The sequence below is a fragment of the Asterias rubens genome, chromosome 15, assembly GCF_902459465.1.
Source record: "Asterias rubens chromosome 15, eAstRub1.3, whole genome shotgun sequence".
NCBI lineage: Eukaryota > Metazoa > Echinodermata > Asteroidea > Forcipulatida > Asteriidae > Asterias > Asterias rubens.
Genome location: NC_047076.1, coordinates 475,098 through 494,680, shown reverse-complemented (window position 1 = coordinate 494,680; position 19,583 = coordinate 475,098). Strand labels below are relative to the sequence as shown.

The 19,583-nt window shown below is 37.6% G+C and overlaps 1 protein-coding gene across 1 annotated transcript in view; it reads left to right on the top strand.

The window, feature by feature from the left end:
* Window positions 1-9,889: 9,889 nt before the first annotated feature.
* Window positions 9,890-19,583, top strand: part of LOC117300122 (BMP and activin membrane-bound inhibitor homolog) — a 43,198-nt gene continuing 33,504 nt past the window's right edge. Inside the window, exon 1 of the mRNA XM_033783825.1 lies at window positions 9,890-10,362. Coding sequence (XP_033639716.1) covers window positions 10,275-10,362 — 88 coding nt within the window. The 5' untranslated portion in view covers window positions 9,890-10,274. The remainder of the gene's footprint in view (window positions 10,363-19,583) is intronic.

Genomic DNA, 19,583 nt, shown 5'->3' with positions numbered 1-19,583 from the left:
ACAATATTAGATTGGGCTTTGTAGTATTGCTCTATCATACAGCAAATCCAACCGGCTTTGAATTGTCTGTACCGCCCTCTTGCGGTGGCTAGTCGTATTTTTAATTTTGAGGTCGCTGTATGAGAACCGACAGTTCATGATTTCTGCACAAATGAAAGAAAGCCAACCCAGAAACAACTCAACTCAGTTTTGTTTTGCGTGGTTGGGATTTTTTGCAGTTGATTGTAAATTTATTTTATAAACTATTTTTTCCCCCGACGTCACCAGTCACGGGTTTAATCAATGTGGCATTGAACCATAAAATACTGACATTATGAAATATTTGGCTGACAAAAATATTTCTGTAGATCGACCTACATAATGCAGCATAAGGAATGAATTATCCTGTCCTTAGTGGCATATATAGGCCGTATCTGTTATCATAACATTATCTACTCTCTCATCGCCCTCTGCCTATAGCAATCGGACAATCCGGGCTTGTATAAATGTTATCTCTACTGAGTCGATGCTGTAACTGATTTAGGGGGCTATGGGATTGCACCCCTGAGCCCCCTTCAGGCCTAAAGACCCCCGTGTAGCCAACGATGAACTTGTTACTTAGACTTCTCACTCAGCACCAATTTCATCTGCGTACTGATCATGTTGATTGCCTGAAAATACATTTTTATGCTTTTTGTTTTTAATCCGTCGTATCCTAAATGCGTTACGAGAAAGGATTAAGGGTTGGTTATTTTTGACAAGATAGTTTATTTTGTTTGGTTTAAGTAGGGTATGTGAGTCATGACCGGAACATGGATACCCGTTCGAAGGCTAGAGGGGGCTAGGAGAGGGGGGTCAGAGGGACTTACTGTTCCTCTTGGTTCACTCTGTGGTTTCGCTCGGGGGCTTTGTATATATAGTGCACTACTGGTTCAAACCTCAAAATGATAAAAATATGTATCTTTTATAGTCACTTGTACTCCGAAGGCTGATCATGGATATCGTTTCTGCTTGATTGGTAGCACTCATACCTCATCCATTTTAAAACAAGGTTGTAGTAGCACTTGAAGGCTAACTAATTACATAAAACGAATATGGGATTTGAGGCATTGCAGAAGTATCAATAAATCTTAGGTTTGCGGTAGCACCATGTGTGTATCTACTTGCTGTGGGGTAGATTGTTCTTTTGAGTCTTGCTTTATCAGATGCAACATCCATTTTGTAACTGTTCTAACATAGGCACAAAAATAACATTCAGATTACGACGATGCAAGGGTGGGTTTGCATCAGTACTTTGAATAAGTTCTGGACTAGAAAACATCCATGTCTTCCAGACGTGAATGTCTTTCTCAGTGACCTTTTCCACCTCCATAATCATAGTCTTGAATCTGATGATTTGACACATGAGTATGTTAGGGGATGTAGACCTCTTCTAGCAGGCGTCTTTATTAATTCTTAATGTCTACATCTGTGTCATTTCTGTCAATGTTCTCATGCTTGGGATGGACAAGTCATCCGCTGTCTACAATTTCTACCGTTTGAGTTAAAGGTAGGTTGGATTGTAACTTTTCATATACATGAACGACATGATATTTTAAGAGTGTAGATGATGGACTCGAAAGAAGAAGTTTAACTGCCATACCAACGTATAAGTTTGATAATTTAGTGAATCTTCGAGAGAAAGACTAGATTTTGTTGAAGTTAATTAATTGATATGGGTTGAGGATTTGTTTATACGGATATTATATGTGTCGATGTATTTGAATTGCGGTAACACCATGTGTATCTATTTGCTGCGAGGAAGCCTTTTCCTGACACAGTTTCAAATTAAGAATAAAGTAGTTAAAAAACAGCGTCTTGAAGAAGGAATGAAGATACATTCTCACTGGCGCTTCACAATGTGGAGTCCATTATACTAACCACGTCTTTGATCTAACATTTTCAAGATCTAAAGTCCTTTTCTTCCCAATTGGACATTGTGAAATAGCATCCTTTCCATAATTCATAATTGATTATAAGGAAATTGTGAAAGATTTTGAGACGGGCACTTCGTAGGTCTCAAACGTGCATCCTCAGGCTTTGAACTTCGCTCTTGAACGGGCACAGCAATTTCAATCTATCAGGAAAATGTCGATTTGTATTGGAACTTTGCAAAGGGCACCACAGTAAAAAGGAAAAAGAACTCTGGCAATTGCTGTGGGTGGTGGTGTGGGTTAATTCGAGGCCTGCAGTATTAACTATTGGTTTAGATTATCTACCCTTCAAGAGAGCTCGGCAAACTAGCAACAGCCAATCTCTCTCATACAAATATTGGTTTATTACGTCATATATATATGATCATGAATTTTCACAAATCAAGAAACTTTGAGTCTAACTAGACGACAATACTTATTCTAGTCTTTGTGAAACCAGCGGTTAGCTTGGGAGGACTCGAACCCACAACATTGAGATTACAAGTCCTGCAGTCTAATCATTCATCTTTAATACCTGAGTCTGGAATGAACACGATGAACGAAGTACAGCGAGTCCAGACTCAGTCAAGTGATACTCTCTCCTGTGAGTAATATAAGGATGTGTTAAAAATTACACGGACTCGTCCGGACGTCTTAGAAAGGTGAAAAAGTGACGGCTAAGTTTATATATGAATCATCATAAGGATGTTCAAATGTGGGTCTTCCGAGTTAAGAATTCTTGTAGAATTTGTATCGCTGTATGCATAATTAGGGGATAGGAGCCAAGTTACAGATGGTTCCCAATTGCGGATTCTCTGGAACTTTCACAGCAATCTGATCGGTCTACTTCGATCTTTCAATATGTGTTTTACCACTTGATATTTCTTGTATAGAAGTTGTATCGAGAGCTGTATGCAGAACCAGGGGATAGAAGCCAAGTTATGGAATGTTCCCAATTGTGGATTATCTGGAACTTTCACAGCGATCCGATCGGTCTTTACTCAACTAGGGGATATAGGAGCCAAGTTATGGACGGTTCCTGAATGCGGATTATCTGGAACTTTCACAGCGATCCGATAGGTCTTATCAACCAGGGGATAGGAACCAAGATATGGACGGTTCCCGATTGCGGATCATCTTGAACTTTCAGCGATCAGATCTCGGCCTACTTCTATGTCTACTGTTGACCAAGATTGTTGATTCAGACTTTCGATCCAGACAGACGAGTCATGCATTCATCTGATTAAGTTTTGCCAAAGTTATTAAAGGACAACAGCTCAAATTCTTATTTGAATAGTTCCCGAAAACCAGTCTCTATCCGATCAAGTTTACTGTAGGTGTGAAACTGCAGTGATTTTGTTTAATAGTGCAGTGCGCCCTCAGTGTTTGTCTCACACGTCGTCTGGCTTCTTTGTGCCGTCTTATTAATTTTATACGAGAAGTTGTCTAGTCACGACAGAGGACTTTAGTCAACGTCTCTAATGAGAAGAGACAAGATGAATGAGTAAAAGTCTTAGACCAGAAGATGAAGAATTGATGATCTTCTACTCTTGATCTTATCTTTAGCGAGGTATTTGTTATCAATTTTTAACTTCCCTGAACATTAGCTCCACACGGATGCCTTGGATTAACTTCAATTCACTCGGTTGTAGTTACTAAGTAACGTTAATCAATTCAGCTTAAAGGTGAAGTTTACAACCTGGTTATAAAATTATCCAATTTGGAAACCCACTGCTCGTGTTATGTTACTTCAACTTGTTGTCATGTCATCATGAAAGTTACAAAACAAGTGGACACGATTGGTAATTGTTAAGACCAGTAATCTCAATTTATTAGAGGGAGCCGTTCCTCACAATGTTTTATTCTGTCAACAGCTTTCAATTGCTCATTATACCATTTTAGTTTATGCTAACAGTTATTTTGTAGTAAATACCAGTAGTGTCCATTTTCGGGACGCATCTACGATACTTAATTTTAATTAAACTACACAATGCCAATATATAATTGTTTAACATTGTCCCATCCTCGCGGCTAAGACCATTACAGCTAGACCCCTTTACCCCTCAAAACTAGGGTTACATGCACCATACAACATGTATATTCATAAAACATGTACATTAAATGAAATACATGAAATAAAGTAGGGATTTAAACTGTCGGAAAACCAGCATCCGATACTCATACATCGCCTGTAAACTCATTTCCAGAAACCTCATAGACTTTCCCTAGCCACTGCTTCTTGTAAACTGACTTTCGTTGTCCTTGTAATCCTAAATTCACGATGACAAGTCAACTTTAGGGTTCGTCAGTGTAGATTTGTTTAAGCATAGTCAGAAGGTTAACCTAAATCCGATTTATATCTGGACTCATTTCCAACTTCCAGTCAAATCTCTCGGTTTAGATTAAGAGTAACACAAGTTACTGATTTCTAAAACTGATAATGACTGTAGAGACCCGGTCCACTTTATACTTATTACCATTGATTTAAACCAGTGCAACAGTACAAGAAAATGTCTCTCTGTAGGTTGCAACTCTGCGAATTCCAACACCCATATGATAGGGTTGAGATACCAAAACTGATGGAGCTATGTTTCTTGATAAAGTTGATACATTCTCATAAAATTTCGACAATTTCTTATCATTTGTTAACGGCTTGTGAACTAAATGTTCTTTTTCTTATGAACAGTTACTCATTTGAAAATAACAACCCAAAAGCGACTATTTTATTGGAGAACGTCAACGGATCATGGGATATAAGAAAAGCCCAAACTGTCGTCACTGTATAATCATTATTACAAATTAACAGCAAAGTATACCTTTGGTTTTTGAATCCATTCGATTGTTTCAATCCTATTTAAATGTTGATAACCAACCTGTGAAATTTCCTTTCAGAAGGTGGTAACGTTTTGAGACATCCCCTTAGGCCCCCTATAGGATCAGCAGCCGCTGCGGTTTTTTTCACGCTAAAGGAAAGTCTATAGTTGAATCACGCAATTTGAAAAACGTTTCATGCAGTTACCTTATCCAGATTGAAATGTTTTTGAATCCCTCTCTCTCTAAAAGCACCACATTCTTTAAAAGGGAATCGTTTCTCAAACTATTATACACAATGAACAGCTGCAGTGCTTTTAACAAAGTAAGTTTTTATGGTCATTGATGATGTGGAGTAATACCAAAGGTATTTATAGAGTTATACATATTTTATATTTTGGTGGGTATTTTTTTTAAATGGGGCAAAACCTGCGTGTATGCGGTCAGCTGTTTCAATAATTATTAAACTACACCTGAGTTTGGGCTATTTTTACACCACGTGTATCTGCATGCCACATTGAGCAAGTTGGCAACCTACCCAGGCGAGCAGACAAAAGATATTCTGAAATAGAGGCAACATTATCTCATTATCGGTACAGTCACATGATTAATATCAGCATCTGGCGGCCATCTTTTGTTCCAATGACTAAACTTCCTGCGCAAAAGACGAGTATTGATCTGGTGACGTCATGTGGACTAGACGCAACAAGGGGTCTACAATAGTCAATGGCATTGCGGTCGTAAAACACTGAGAGATATTATATCATTTTTAATAATTTAGTTGGGCCTTAGTCTCGACATGCAGTCGTTTCCTGTGGACCAGCTGGTCTCGAGCCGCCGCTATCACCACAAATTAAAGGCAATGAATTGGTGACAATGTAATAGCTAAATGTTTCTTGACTGTCGTTGGATTAGTAGGATTTTAAACTGTGCATGGTGGAAATACGATATAATATAACATTTAGTATGTTTTTGGTGTTTTTTCCCAAAACGATCAGAGCATACTGATCAAAAAAGGTCAAGTTGAAACCAACGGTTCTTTTCAGAACCACCTCAACTCATTAGAGATTATCATTACATGGTGTTACCGCAAACCTTACTCTATCGTTGAATTGCTTTGGCAGAGGATGTTGCTCAAACGTTTCTTTGAACTCAAAAGGGATTTGTCTTACACAACCACCATGAAAAAGGTGGTTGAATAAAAGTTTAAAGAAAAAGTGAACATAAATCATTTTTTGTTCTATTGTCGCATGTAATTATTTATCCCGGTCCCCCCCCCCAAAAAAAAAAAAAAACATCTTTCGGACTTCTCTTTTGTTTCTTTCTTTCCAACGCTTTGCATCACCTGGTTAAAGGCGCTTTTTATTAATGTCCTGTTTATTATTTATTTTTTATTAATCTGGATATTGCTTGTTTTTATGTCCATTGGTTCCGGTCCGTATGTCAAGATCGTTCCCTGTTCCACTCAAGTGAGAAAGTTGATCAAAAGGACCGTAGTTTATACACAAGGGGATGAATAATAAAAGGTATGAGTTTGTAAGGAGTTGGTCGGGGTGCATTTAAGATATTGCCCAATCGGGAACACGGTCAGAATGTGCTGATATGAAAATCTCCCGAAATGACCATTCGTAAATGGACCATCATTGATTATGTCATATCTTAAGCAAGCACTGGTTTTTTTTTTAACATCAAGCTTTTGATTTTATGGAATCAAGCAGAAATCCTTTTAGTATAAGTAGACAATAATATCAATTTTAGGTTTATAACACAGATATTTAAAGCGTTCGATAACACTAAAAAGGCAGTATAGGGACTTATCATATTTTTTTATCTGGGTCCTTATTTCATAGAGTAAACTGAGTACAACAACACAACTTTCTTACAACAAAGTTAGCAGCCAAAATACCATGTCACTTGTTAATAGAGCTCCACGCTGATACGCTGTCCTTTTTAGCTTTACGGCTAATTTGTTAAGCAATATTTTCATCACTTTTGTTCGTTTTTTTTCTTAGAGCTATATGCAATATGGGTTCTTTTTCTGTCAAAATTATCCCGCATTTAAAGAATCACTTTTTCTCCAGGACGCAACATCTCAAAAAAATATTTAACCTACTTTACCCACAGGCAATAATTATATCCAACGTTTAATTTCCAGATCATGTTGTTACAAGCAACTAATTATTATCAATGCCATTTAAAAACCCGTCTTCGTAGAGAGTAGATCTGTCAAACATTAAATAAACATCTTATTACAAACCAATGCTGATCTGAACTGATCTAGAATGGCATTAATTTCCGTCTTAATTAAGGAGCCTCCCAAAGTTTGCAGAAGTTGTAGTATTGGGTCTTTGACTTAACAGGGGGTTGCATTTGTCATTGATGGCTCTTTTCGAAATCAAGGTTCCAGCTTGTGCTCCATCAGCCAGTCAGTGAATACCCGTGTTTTATAGATGGACAGTTTAATTAGCTGTTGCAAACTGTTTACCAACCTAAAAGATCTTTTGTATAAATGCAAACATTGGCCTGACTAATTCGACCATATAGCAGGGTCTTTCTCCCAGGCTTAAAAGAAAGGCTATGCTATGAAGGTAGAAATGTTTAATTACTTCAAAATATAACGGGAATTCCAGTGTACACTAATGGTAACCCAACGTGCGAGACTGTTAATGATGTCTACATTATTCCATGACTTAATGAATATTCATAAGTGTCTGATCTCGCATTGGTCGTGGTATAATGATTAATAATCCGAGACACTGTCCTTACCACGGCGACACCGTCGTTTCTGGTGGCTAACCATGAACAATAAGGATTGGGTTTACTTGTCCAGCCATATAGCAATAATCGCTATAATCAGTCAACCAACAATGGAGCTGGATACGTGTGTTTTGTGGTAGTGTGTGCAGACCGCAGAGAGTTGGGTAGTTGCGAAACGCAGAATGGATGTCCTGCAGTCTTCAGCAGTGTTTGTCTCTGTGCGTTTTGTTGATTGCATGCTTTTGTTTCTTCTTCTTGGATTGGCATAACCATAAAATAAACCATAAAGCTTTTCCTTGAAGGTAAATTTAGTGGATTGCAAAAAAGGGTATTCATTTCGAATCCGTTCAATTTATTTTAAGTGTTATTGATTGTGTTGCAGTCTTCATCAGCGTTTGTCTGTGTGCGTGTTCACAATTTATTTTGTCGACTGATGCTTTTGTTTCTTCTTGCGAAACTTTATAACTATAATTGTTTTTAGTTAAATGTATTTAGTGTTGTGTTCTACACTTATCAACAGCGTTTGTCTCTGGGCGTATTAACGAATTGTTTTGTCGATTGCTTTTGCAAGTTCTTCTTCTTGCAAAACTTTCACCGGGCGGACCCGGGTTGGTCTTGTTCCTAATAAGAGCACGCCTCCCGTAAGGTCGGCGCTTGATTGCATGTATTAGCTCTAGAATTACCACAGTTATCCATGTAAGGGGATGCGCAAAGATACTCAATTTAATTCAGTTATATAAATTTAGTGTTATGACCAGCGGAAAAGACATGTACACGTTCACTGTAAATAATAAACATTCTACTAAAACATTATAAAACACATATTTTGTAAAAATAAAGCACGAATTTATTTATCTAAGATGTACAATAGAGTGAAAAACAAGGACTAATTGTTCTTTGAAACACCAGAAAGAAATAATTCAGACTTTTTTGATGCAAAATCAGTTAACATAAGAAACCAAATGGTCAAAATAACATAAGATGGCGTTAAAACATACACCTCCTTTGTCTTATTTTCCATATGGTCTTATATTTGCATTTTCAGTGAGACGTTCTGCCTGACAGCGTTTTCATCTTATACTCTCCGAATCAACAGTAAATAGATAATTTCTGCCCGCACAATGGGGAAAGAGGTCTATAAATAAAGTACAATCACAGTAATAATAAGTTGTATAATAATCTTTATGCATTTCCCAGTCACATAGGCTCCATCTATAATTTGTATCTGGCGTCTAAAATCCTGGTGTAATTTATAATCGACCAAAATTAAAAGTTCATTTTTTTTCAATCAGAACGATCTAAATGGACGGTTCTAGAGCTGGTTTTTGTCAATCGGAACATTTCAATTAATTTATCAATGGAGGCACTTGAATAGAGGAAGAACGATGACATGCTAAAACTTAAACTATGCACAAATTAATTAAGGATATGTACTTGAAGGTAGAAACTATGGAATGGCATTTCACTTTTTAGTTAAAAAAGAAAATAATGAGAAAACAACAAGTATTTTAACGATTGTTTGTTTTCCCGTGCAAATTTAGAAGAAAAGCTGAGTATTTTCGCAATTTCTCATTATACTCGACGAGATACTTACACCATTCTTGTTTCTTGAGTGTTTTTATATGTGTATTCTTTCTTAACATTTAGTGTACCATTGCCATAGGTTTACTCTCGAATCGGAATTGAAGTTTAGTAACATGAACTCCCTGCCACCACCACCACCGGGATAAAACAACGTTATACTTAAAGGCACCCGGTCCGTCACCAATATCTAATTATAGTTAATTTAAAAACACAGAGAGAACTCAGGAGATTTTAAAATTTGTTTTGGGCCTACTTGATGGTCATCCGTTTGTGTGAAGCACCTAACCGCCTCTTAAGGTGGGTTCTAAGTGGTATAAGATATTTATATACTGCAATTGTTTCTTTACCTTTTGAAACGAATCAATTCTCTATTAGTTTTCTATTTCCAGACCTCATGAGTAATTAAATGATCTGGCCATGTCGCCAGTGGAAGTTCATCAGCCTGCGACGCATTGCTTAATGAGTTCCATAAAGACAACCGATGTCAACATTTATTGTTTTTCAAAAATTAATTACCCTATCGAGGAAGGTTTCAAAATACTGAATGGTTGGTTATGGTTACAAGCGAGAGGCCGGAGCAATGTATACCCGGAGTTTCCCAAATACCGTAGTTGAGCCAACGAACGGCGCCTGTACGGCGCCACTGCATCCACGCTGATAATTACGTCCCGACCTGCCGTTAAAGCACGCCTTGTTGCCCCGCCCATCTCATTTCGTAGTCTGCTCAAATTGCTGGATACACGACTCCACGGCCGTTTGATAACAAATGAGCATGGCTTATGCTGGATCACTGCATTCACAGTTCACTTTAGATCCACGTACAGCTCATGTGTATTACAATACTGTATGCCCAACGTCTGTGTGACATCATTGTACATGTGATTCTATGCTACATGGAACTACTGCTACAATTCAGTATCACAACATTGGTCAGATTGTCAGTTATGATTCTGATGAGTGATGTTGTGTAGCTTGTGCTTCTACCACACAAGTACCATGAAAAATACATTGTTTTGCAGCTTTTCGTTGGATCAGCAGAGCAAGTAGTCCGATAGTCCTGTGGAGTTGACTACTACGTCAACTACACATGGTACATGTACGCAGTGAGCTTGCGGCGTTTATAACGCACACAGTGAGCAGGGAATTTGTAACTGTATCGCGCACTTGTTTACCTAGCTAAACATCGACAATATGGCTAAGGATATGAACACGCTACGGGCGGTCTACACTGTGTTCCTCTACACATGTTCCTTCCTTTGTACCATTCGTGTTGTCTGTGGTAAGTTTAGACCAACTCTTTCAATTTTGTATTAATATGTGTTAATTTATTCATCATTTGAAAAGTTTCATTCGCAGTCATTAATTCTTGTGATTTCAACCCATTCATTGACTGTCACGTCCGTACAGATATAACGAAATGTGTGTGTTGCGTGTTTGTGAAAAGTTTTCCTCGTGCCAAATTCATGGAGCTAAAGTAAAATAATCGAAAAGTAGGCCTAATTAAAGTGTTTTCTTTAGGAACAATGTGAGTTAACCTGCTGAGTAAAACTGGCACTGTTTGTGTCATTTAAGGGAGTGTTCGTTATAGTTGCGCCGATAGGCCTAAAGTAATCCCAAAGTAAACTTGAAAAAATGTGATGGCGCATGTTCAGATGGTCGTGACTCGTAGTCGTACAGCTTTTACATATCCATCTCGGTGACGTTTATTCTAAAATGTTTGACAACGGTTGTGGTGGTCCAATTCAACATCAGTTTTTAATGAGTTTTAAAATGTTCACTTCTTTCGTTATAAATCCAAAGTCAAGGTAATTACGAAGAAATTGAAACATTCAACTCATCTCTTTGGACCACCAACGTGACCATGGAGGTGCTGTTGTAAAACCATGGAGGTACCCCTTCGCATCCATCATCAACACACCACCTTCTACCCAGCCGTCACTTCAAGATTTAGCAGTGTCTAAAACAAGAGCCAGAAGAAACAATTGAAATGATTGTAGACCCAGTAACTGGGGCTATGTACTAGTTTTTAAAAATTTTGACAACATCTTCGTACTAAAATGTAAAAGCTGATACAAACGAGTACCAGGCCCCAGTTCCTTCGTCTAAATTGATTGTAGTTTTGATTTTATCAATGTTCATTAATAAAAGCCTCCCCTCCGTGCCACGCCTGCATGCATTTAATATTTAAGATAAGCTATGAATCTGCCTTCTGAGCGTCTGAAATAACGTTTACTTACTCCAATCCATGTGAATATTTTTTTGTACACCAACTTGACAAGTGTTAAAACTACATGTCTTGAACGTCGTGAGAGGTCTTAGTAATTAATGATGTATCGGCGCTGCTGTTGTTTTTCTGTGCGGTATCATCGCTGGCTTTATGTCCCTGTCAATTGCCTGTCCGTATATTAAGACATTCCAAAGGAGTCATGGTCAATTTTAGTTGACCATGGCGGGATTGGACTATGGTGGCACTGACCATGTCAACTTTATTTATTGGTTCATCACATCAATCAACGTATGGTAGAAACAAATACTGATTGATACGAGATAAAGGAAATAATTTTTGAAATCTGAAACTTCTTTCGTGTCTTCTTCCCTTTTTGGTTCTTGACTCGGTAGTAGCAGTTTTCTGTGAGTCTTTTTCTTCACAACCAGAACAAATGAAACGAAACGCTCTTCACACGAAAGTTGTACATAATTTATACAGAAGACAAGTCTATTTTTTGTCACCAGTGTTTGGCTGCAACTTCCCTAATTCTTGCATGATGTTTCTTCTCATGCTCTCAGTATTTACACGATGTCTTCTCATAATTTCTTAAGAAAGTGACAATTCTTTGACCCTGAGCCTCTACCCCTTCAGTGCTGGTAGTAATATTTACAATTGTTCTGACCGGTAGTGACAGATATAATGGATGGATTTCCAAGTTGCCATCGAGGAATTCGAGCAAAGAGCGAGAGAGGGATCATATTCCCCATCGACAGCCTCCATGAATCAAAATTGACCCAAAAATATTACTCTACTGTTTACATTCCAACGTTGACACTTTGCAAGAAACACCAGTCTCAAGATCGGTTTTCAGTCTTCGTATCGTACTCTATGGTCTCCACTTCACGTAGCGTTTTGCGAGTTCCGAGTTTAAGCCAATTTGTCATGACGGGATCTTGAAGATTGAACAAGTTTTGAAATACTCATTTTGTTGGTTACAATAAGTATCAAAAACCGTTGCACCCCACCTCTGCACTCATTATGTACATCTCAGCATAGAGAGTCCTTTCTCTATGATCTAAGTCACGCTTGTTAGTAACATTTAGACTTGCTCAACAGCCATATTGAGAATGTCCTCGCTGAAAGTCAAGGCAAGTTGAGCAGGACCTGAGCTCGTTAGAATGAATTCTTTCTACATGTATTGTGTGTTGTTCCCGGTTGGTAGAGTAGCTGTTTCGATAAGCCATTGCAACAAGGTCTTGTCTTTTGATGGGGTCAATCTATAGAATCTACGGGTAGCTCTACGACCCGTAGCCGGCATGGTACACTGCCTATCGTCTCGGTACCTACACCCTGAGCCCGGCTGGAGCCGCTGAGCTTCGGCAGTTAAATGGGCAGCACAATACATCATCGGCTTTAGCATGACGAGAAGAATACACAGCCTCTTTACCCATCCATGGATAATGGCACAGAGTACACAATTCTTAGTGAATTAATCGACTTCTGTACTCACTACTTGCACTAATGCCCGGCGGCGGCCGCCAGACCCTTCCAAAAGCACATTGATTTTTTCCCCCCTCCCTCACTCCATGCCGTTGTTGATTTTGCTTTGAGATTTACTGAGGGAAGGTAGAGACTTATTAAGGACTTTCTTAAGCCGTATTCTTATGGAGTTTGCTATCACAATGTTGATAAATAGAAGACACATGGCCCAGTAGGGCAAGTCATGAATGCGAGTTTTTATGTCACTGATTATCGGTTGACAGACGAAGTTGGTCGTAGAGAAGAACAACTCGAGCAAGTAGAGCTCTAGTTGGCAGGGGTGAGATTTTTCAAACTTAAATCTGAATTGAGACTTTTTTAAGTCAGCCTAGCTAAGAAAATCAGCCATTATTTCTGCTTTAATATGAAGAAATCCTACTTACTGATAAAGCTCACTCATTGGATCTTCTCGAGTGATGAGGACACCGTTCCTTTGTTGAAATGTTAGCTTTATTTTAGTTGGATTTAGCTTGTGGAGAAAGGTTTCATGTTTTATTGAAAATAAAAAGATTGGTTCGGAGGATTTATCATCTACATGTAGTCTTCCTCATGGTATTGTAGATGTCCCTGTATAGCCATGTTGCTTAATAGTCTTATATTCCAATTTGTATATCAAGCACACAGGCTCTTAATGGGCACCTAGCATTTTGAAAACAGCTACATGTAAGTTGTCGCCAAGTTGGTCCCATCTGATTTGTGAACGTGTATACACACAAGTATGTGATCTTTGGAACCATGAACTGTTGTCACTATATTGTACCCAAAGCTACGTTCACGAATCCATTAAGTCCAGGATAATAGACTTTGGGAGCAATTTAATGAAGTCGCACGAGCCTATTTTATTGGTTTTGTTTACTCATTCTCCATTTGCGTTTTTGTTGCAATGAACACAACAATAACATATTGAAACAATATTTATATAGAGGAAGGGTTTGAAGTGGTTGGTACTGCCGTGAAAAAAAACTTCGGAAAGTTTCTTTTGGGTGTATATTTTAAGGACCTTGGACTATAAGCCCCTGTTTTAAATTTCCTAAGTTGACTGGAGTAGACTCAAGGTTTTACAGATTGTAAAATGCGCTCAGCAGACGTTTTGGTCATAAATCCGTCAGTCCTTGCACAGACATTTATTATGGAACGAGGTCATAAAACGCATATCAAAATTAACTTATGTAAAGTCAAACTTTGACTTCTCAAATCCATGTATGAATGGGGTTAGTCTACCTCAGTCCATGAATCTTTGCTCATTTTCAAGATGATTCTGAAGAGGTCTTGAAGAGGTCTTAAAGCCTCAGGGCTCTATGATTTGAGAAAGAATTTATCCTTCGGATAATTGTGTTGAAGTCAACTTCTTTTGGTCTGATGCAGTGATTTATATCTGAGGCCGTAGGGCTCTTAATATACCATTGGCAATGTCGAATACATAATTTATAAAAGTTTTACGTATCTCTTGTTCATTGAGTCAGTGTGGCTTTAAATCTCTGTCTTGCATCCGTCTCTCGATGTCCACTCACATACTATTTAAATGTGTTGATTTATTCTGTTATTCCCAGCAAATTCTGAAATACCACATTAAAAAAAGTTAATATCATTTCTGCTCACACCGTGGAAAATAATTGACGCACATTGTACGTACATTATCGAATCTATAGTAGAAAAAGTAAATTAAATCGAGCGATTCGAGTCCGGTGGTTTTTTTTTTACAGAAGCTTTTTTTTCTCACTTTTATTCTTCCCAAAAAATTTATTGCGATTAACATCAGTTCTATAATATATTTAAAAGACCACGTGGTGCGTTCTCGTATGGTTATACGTTTCACATAATCCGACTTCAAACCTTCGATAATGACGTGCGACCCCCTAATATCCTTTACAAGGAGTATCGTTCCAAACATGATCATAATGATTCCATTGTTGGAATAAGAATCAGGACAAAAATCCGCCCAATCACCTTGAATATTCTTGTATGACTTCTTGGTTGTCATGAAACACCGGCGGCTGTAGTAGACTCGGTATCGTGTGTCAGCCCTTTCCACAAACTGATGTTCATTTAGTCTTGATGAAATCTAATCTGTGTGAATATCTCTCATGATTAGTTTGATATCTGTTTGGTGTAGACGCAAAAAAAGAAAGCTCGGTTTGGAGGAATTTTGTTTCAGAAATCAGGCCTGATCACGGAGGCAACAAAGGCGATTGCCTCCATGCCCCCTGGTTATTGCCTTGGTGCTCTAGAAATGTTCAACTTCCCCATAGGGTGCCTTTTACAAAGGAGAACATGCCTTGGTGCTCTTGCCCTTTCAAAAACGAAGCATACAGGGCTTGGGAAAGGTCGCCATCTTCTTTCTGTTTGTATTTTGATGGTGGCTTTTAAGATGAAATTAATTTAAGTTTTCTTTTTGAATGAAGCAAGTTGGCTCTCGGAGGCGTCAACTTTATTTATCATTAATATTCAGTTGCCTCGGCTCCATTTTCTAGTACATGGCGTCGTATAAGATTACTTAGCCTGTGTCTTTATAAAGATGTGAAGACAGCTTTAATATGAACGAAATATCAGGCAAAACCATTTCAATTTCATGAGCAACGGCTTAAAGGAAAAACAACCTAATAATTATAATAATTTTTAGATTAGTGAGAAGCCTGCCACCACGTGGCGCCTTGAGTCCTGTAAATACAATCAAATGCACTAAACCGTCTGAAGGGAAATGTTAGAGAGTGCCAAGACAAACTTTGCATTGGTTATAGACGACATTGGGGCACCAGTTTGCTCAAAGTCCGGTCTGTCAATTTCCAGCTTTATTACTTCATTTATTATTAAAGGAAACTGTTGTTTTTTAGATATAGACTGATTAGCACCTCTGGATTTTGGACAACAATGTTATTGAGTTTAAGGGGTATTTTTGAAAGCTAACAATCTGTGTAAGTTAATCACTCATGTGCAAAATATGCAAAGTATGCTATTTCAACAATTTATTTGAATCAAGTTATTTAAATATGAAGCACGAGGATATGGAGTATTACTTTCATTTATTTATTTCTCCTGAGGTTGTTTTTTTTCTCTTCATTTTTTGAGAATTGGATGATGATTTACAGTAGGCCTACGTAATTGATACTCTTATTAAGATTGATGATCCAATATTCTCTTCGAAATTCAGTAATAAATACACATCATCTTTAATAGATATTTTTTATGCACTTCAGACGCAATGCACTTTTTATAATCATGAACTTCCAGTTTAACAAAATAATTAACTGGCCGTTAAAACAAAGTTCTACATTATGGATTAAAGGGGCTGATTGTCATTAAAATGTTGTTGTTTTTTGTAGAATTGTTTTATGACACTTGAATTCATTAATGAACCAATGGCCTTTTCTAAATCTCGGTTTTGTGGTTCCGGCTTTGGCTCTGTCATATATTGTGGAGCTGTATGCATTCTGCATGGCGTTCCGAACATCAAAGTGATACCTGGAGCCGGAGCAGAGCCTAAGCCGAGGTTTGGGGAAAACTATATAATCAAAAGGAAAAATAGTCATGTCTCTTTTTATGGTGGGAATTATTAGCTATGGTAGACAAAATATACTGTAATTGGCAGTCTTTCGTCGGATATTAATACATCATTTGTAAGTAGGCCTTTATATTATATATAATAACACTAAATTAAGGAAAAACAGTTGTGAACTCAATGAATATTGAAATATTGTCTTGATCGTGTGCACTCGTCTTATGGTATTTAAATCACACTGCGATACATGATATAGAAATATATATTGAATTACTCATTCTAACCGTTCAGGTTGAATTACAAATGAAATATACCTAAGAATAAGACTGGAACAATGGTATCAAATTCTCAAAGAGCCAAGCATGACATCGTCAAGTGGTTAAACTTGTCCTATGGCGTGGTGTCTTTGAATTATTTTATATATCAGTGGCTACGATTACAGGTGGTAATAGCGACTAGATATAGCCGCGGTATATTGGACCAAATTCACCGTCGGATATTACAAGGTCTTTACCGCTTCGTTCTGAGGGTAGCTGTGCCTACATCCCGGTCTGACCTTGGTTGTGAACAATACCCATCGGTTCGATGCTAGAATACTAATCTACTACTGTTACTATTCCATTCTAACAGCTTCTCAGTCATCCTATCATGCGGAATAACTAGTAGACAATTGAGCTGAGCGATACAAAAGAGCCACAAGGAATAGGCATTGGGGTTTTGTCGTTGCCTCCTGTGTACATGCTGTATTTTCAGGGCTTTCTAATGGCGGTGTCAAAAACGATGTACTTGAACTTCACTGACAATCATTTGCGTGTTGTGCTATTGTAATTTGAGCGACACTGTTAAATACTGTACAGTAATTGTGCTGTTATGACGAGGAATGGCTAAAATACATGCTATATATATTCTTAGTTTTGGATTTAAGGAGCTTTTAAACCAGGAATGAGATGTTCTTTGTATAGTTTTAGAGTGATGCGGGAAATGAAGCATAATTATGTGTTTCCTGCTTGTAATACTACCTTTTGGTCTGTATCAATCGGCCATGTTAGGGTCGATGACATGTCTTGTCTATAAATGCACGTATACATGTTTAATATCTTAGTGAATATGCGGGTATGCCATATTGAAACATGCAAAAGGTCACTGCTGTTGTCCCTTTAATTAAAAAACAAACAAAAACAACAACAACAACAACAACTTAATGGTCTGGCGTTTCGACCCTAGCGTGGTCTTTCTCAAAGCCTGCAAAAAAGACTCTGCTGGTCGAAACGTCTGACCATTAACCATTGTTTGCATTTATACCATAGAACCCTTTGGTTGGCAAGCAGTTTGCACTGCTAATTCTATCTCTTTAATTAACATTGATGTTTTACTCAATGTATGACTACCATGCAATGTTTTAGCAAGGATTTGGTACACAGAGTCCGACATTTGCTTTAAAAAACACACAGATATTCTAAATTGGGCACTTACACGTACAATACATTTACATGTAAATGACAGGGTGTCCAAAAACACACAGACACCATGTTATTTTAGTACAAACATTGAGTTGAAAATACACATATACAGTAGTGAAATAAATACTCGTTCATTTGAATGGTTCTATTGACCATTGACATCATCGAGGAATAACATAAATTGGTAAAAACACATTTTGTTTGATCATTACCAAGAATCTCCGAGCCAGGGGCCAATTTCATAGAGCTGCTTAAGCAAAAAAATTGCTTAAGCACGAAAATAGCTCTCTTATTTTACACATGATACTGGCCAAAATTTCATACCATTATGCATTGCTTGTGACTGATATTTAGCTTCTGTTTACTTAGCATAACAATTGAGTGGAGTATTGGCCGGTAATCTGATTTTTTTAAGCAATTATTTTTTTGCTTAAGCAACATTTTGTGCTTAAGCAGCTCTATGAAATTGGCCCCTGGTTTTTATTTCTGGTATCTGTTTATTGTAATTGCTTTGATTATCTCAAGTATTATCTCTTGCCTGCGTCACGAAGCTTTGCTTATCGCTGATCACCAAGTTTCTAATCAAGACTAAGAGGTATTACAATAGTGTAATGAGTTAGTTCAATATTGAATCCTCATATTAAGATAAAATGGTGGCTCAACCTTTATCAACTTGGTGTCTCTGGTGATTATTTGTTATAAGACGTCTGGCCTAATCATTGTAAATACCCAACTGGGAATCACGATTACACTGACTTTGCGAATAACAAGTGGAAACATTGTTCAGTCATCGCCCAGATGAGAATATTACCAAAATACTCATAACCATTTAAGATACTGACCAAAGTGTCTTGAAAAAAAATATTGAAAACATCTCCTTCAAGCTCGCTTTAAACAATGTAAACCTTAAGGTAAATTCATGTAAATAGGTTTAACAAAAGGCCTGTATGAACAAACAATTAAGGCCTTAAACAACATAAAGATATCTTTAAGAAACAAAAGTGATTTTGAATTTTGTTGTAATATAAACAAAAAAATATTGCAGTTTTTTTAGAGTGATTTTGTTGTTGAGTTGAGTTTTCTAAGCCAGTAATATGACTTGAAATGCTGTATACAAGCATAGAGTAAGGAACCCCAGTGATATACATCGCAGTTCTTGACTGCTGGTTTCTATCACCATCTCAATGTGTTTTCTATTCTTCATCTTGGAGCAAGCAGTCAGAGTGAAATGCTGATCTTAGCCGATATAGTACACAGTTGTTGATGTGTCATTGGCCCTAGGCAGGGTTGGTACCGCATGACTACACACTAGATGTGTGCTGTTTATTTTGTGATGTGACAGTCGGTCAGTGATGGCTGCTTTGGTGTAACTAAAGGGGCTCAGACTAATACATTATACCGTTAAAAAGTGATCGAAAAACAAGTGTGGTTTGTCTCAAATCGGCTGGTATTTACAAGATTGTTAATACATGGTTGTTTATGCATAAGTTTATGCTAATTTTGTTTGTTCTGTTATGTGACGATCGATTGTGACGGCTTGAGTCCAGAAGGTGCTCAGACTATTTTTATGTACATGGAAATCCGTTAGATTGAAAAAACAACTGTTTTTATCCCATGTATTTATATCAAGGTTGTTATCAAATGTTTGTTTGTGCTTATGCCAATTACGAAGACAAAATTAGCCGAACCATGAGCTTGGTTGTGCCTAATAAAAGGACCTTGTATACAGTGTAGAATCATGAGGTTGATCACGTGTCTTTCAAGATCTCCACACATGTAAGGCCCCGTTGCATTGA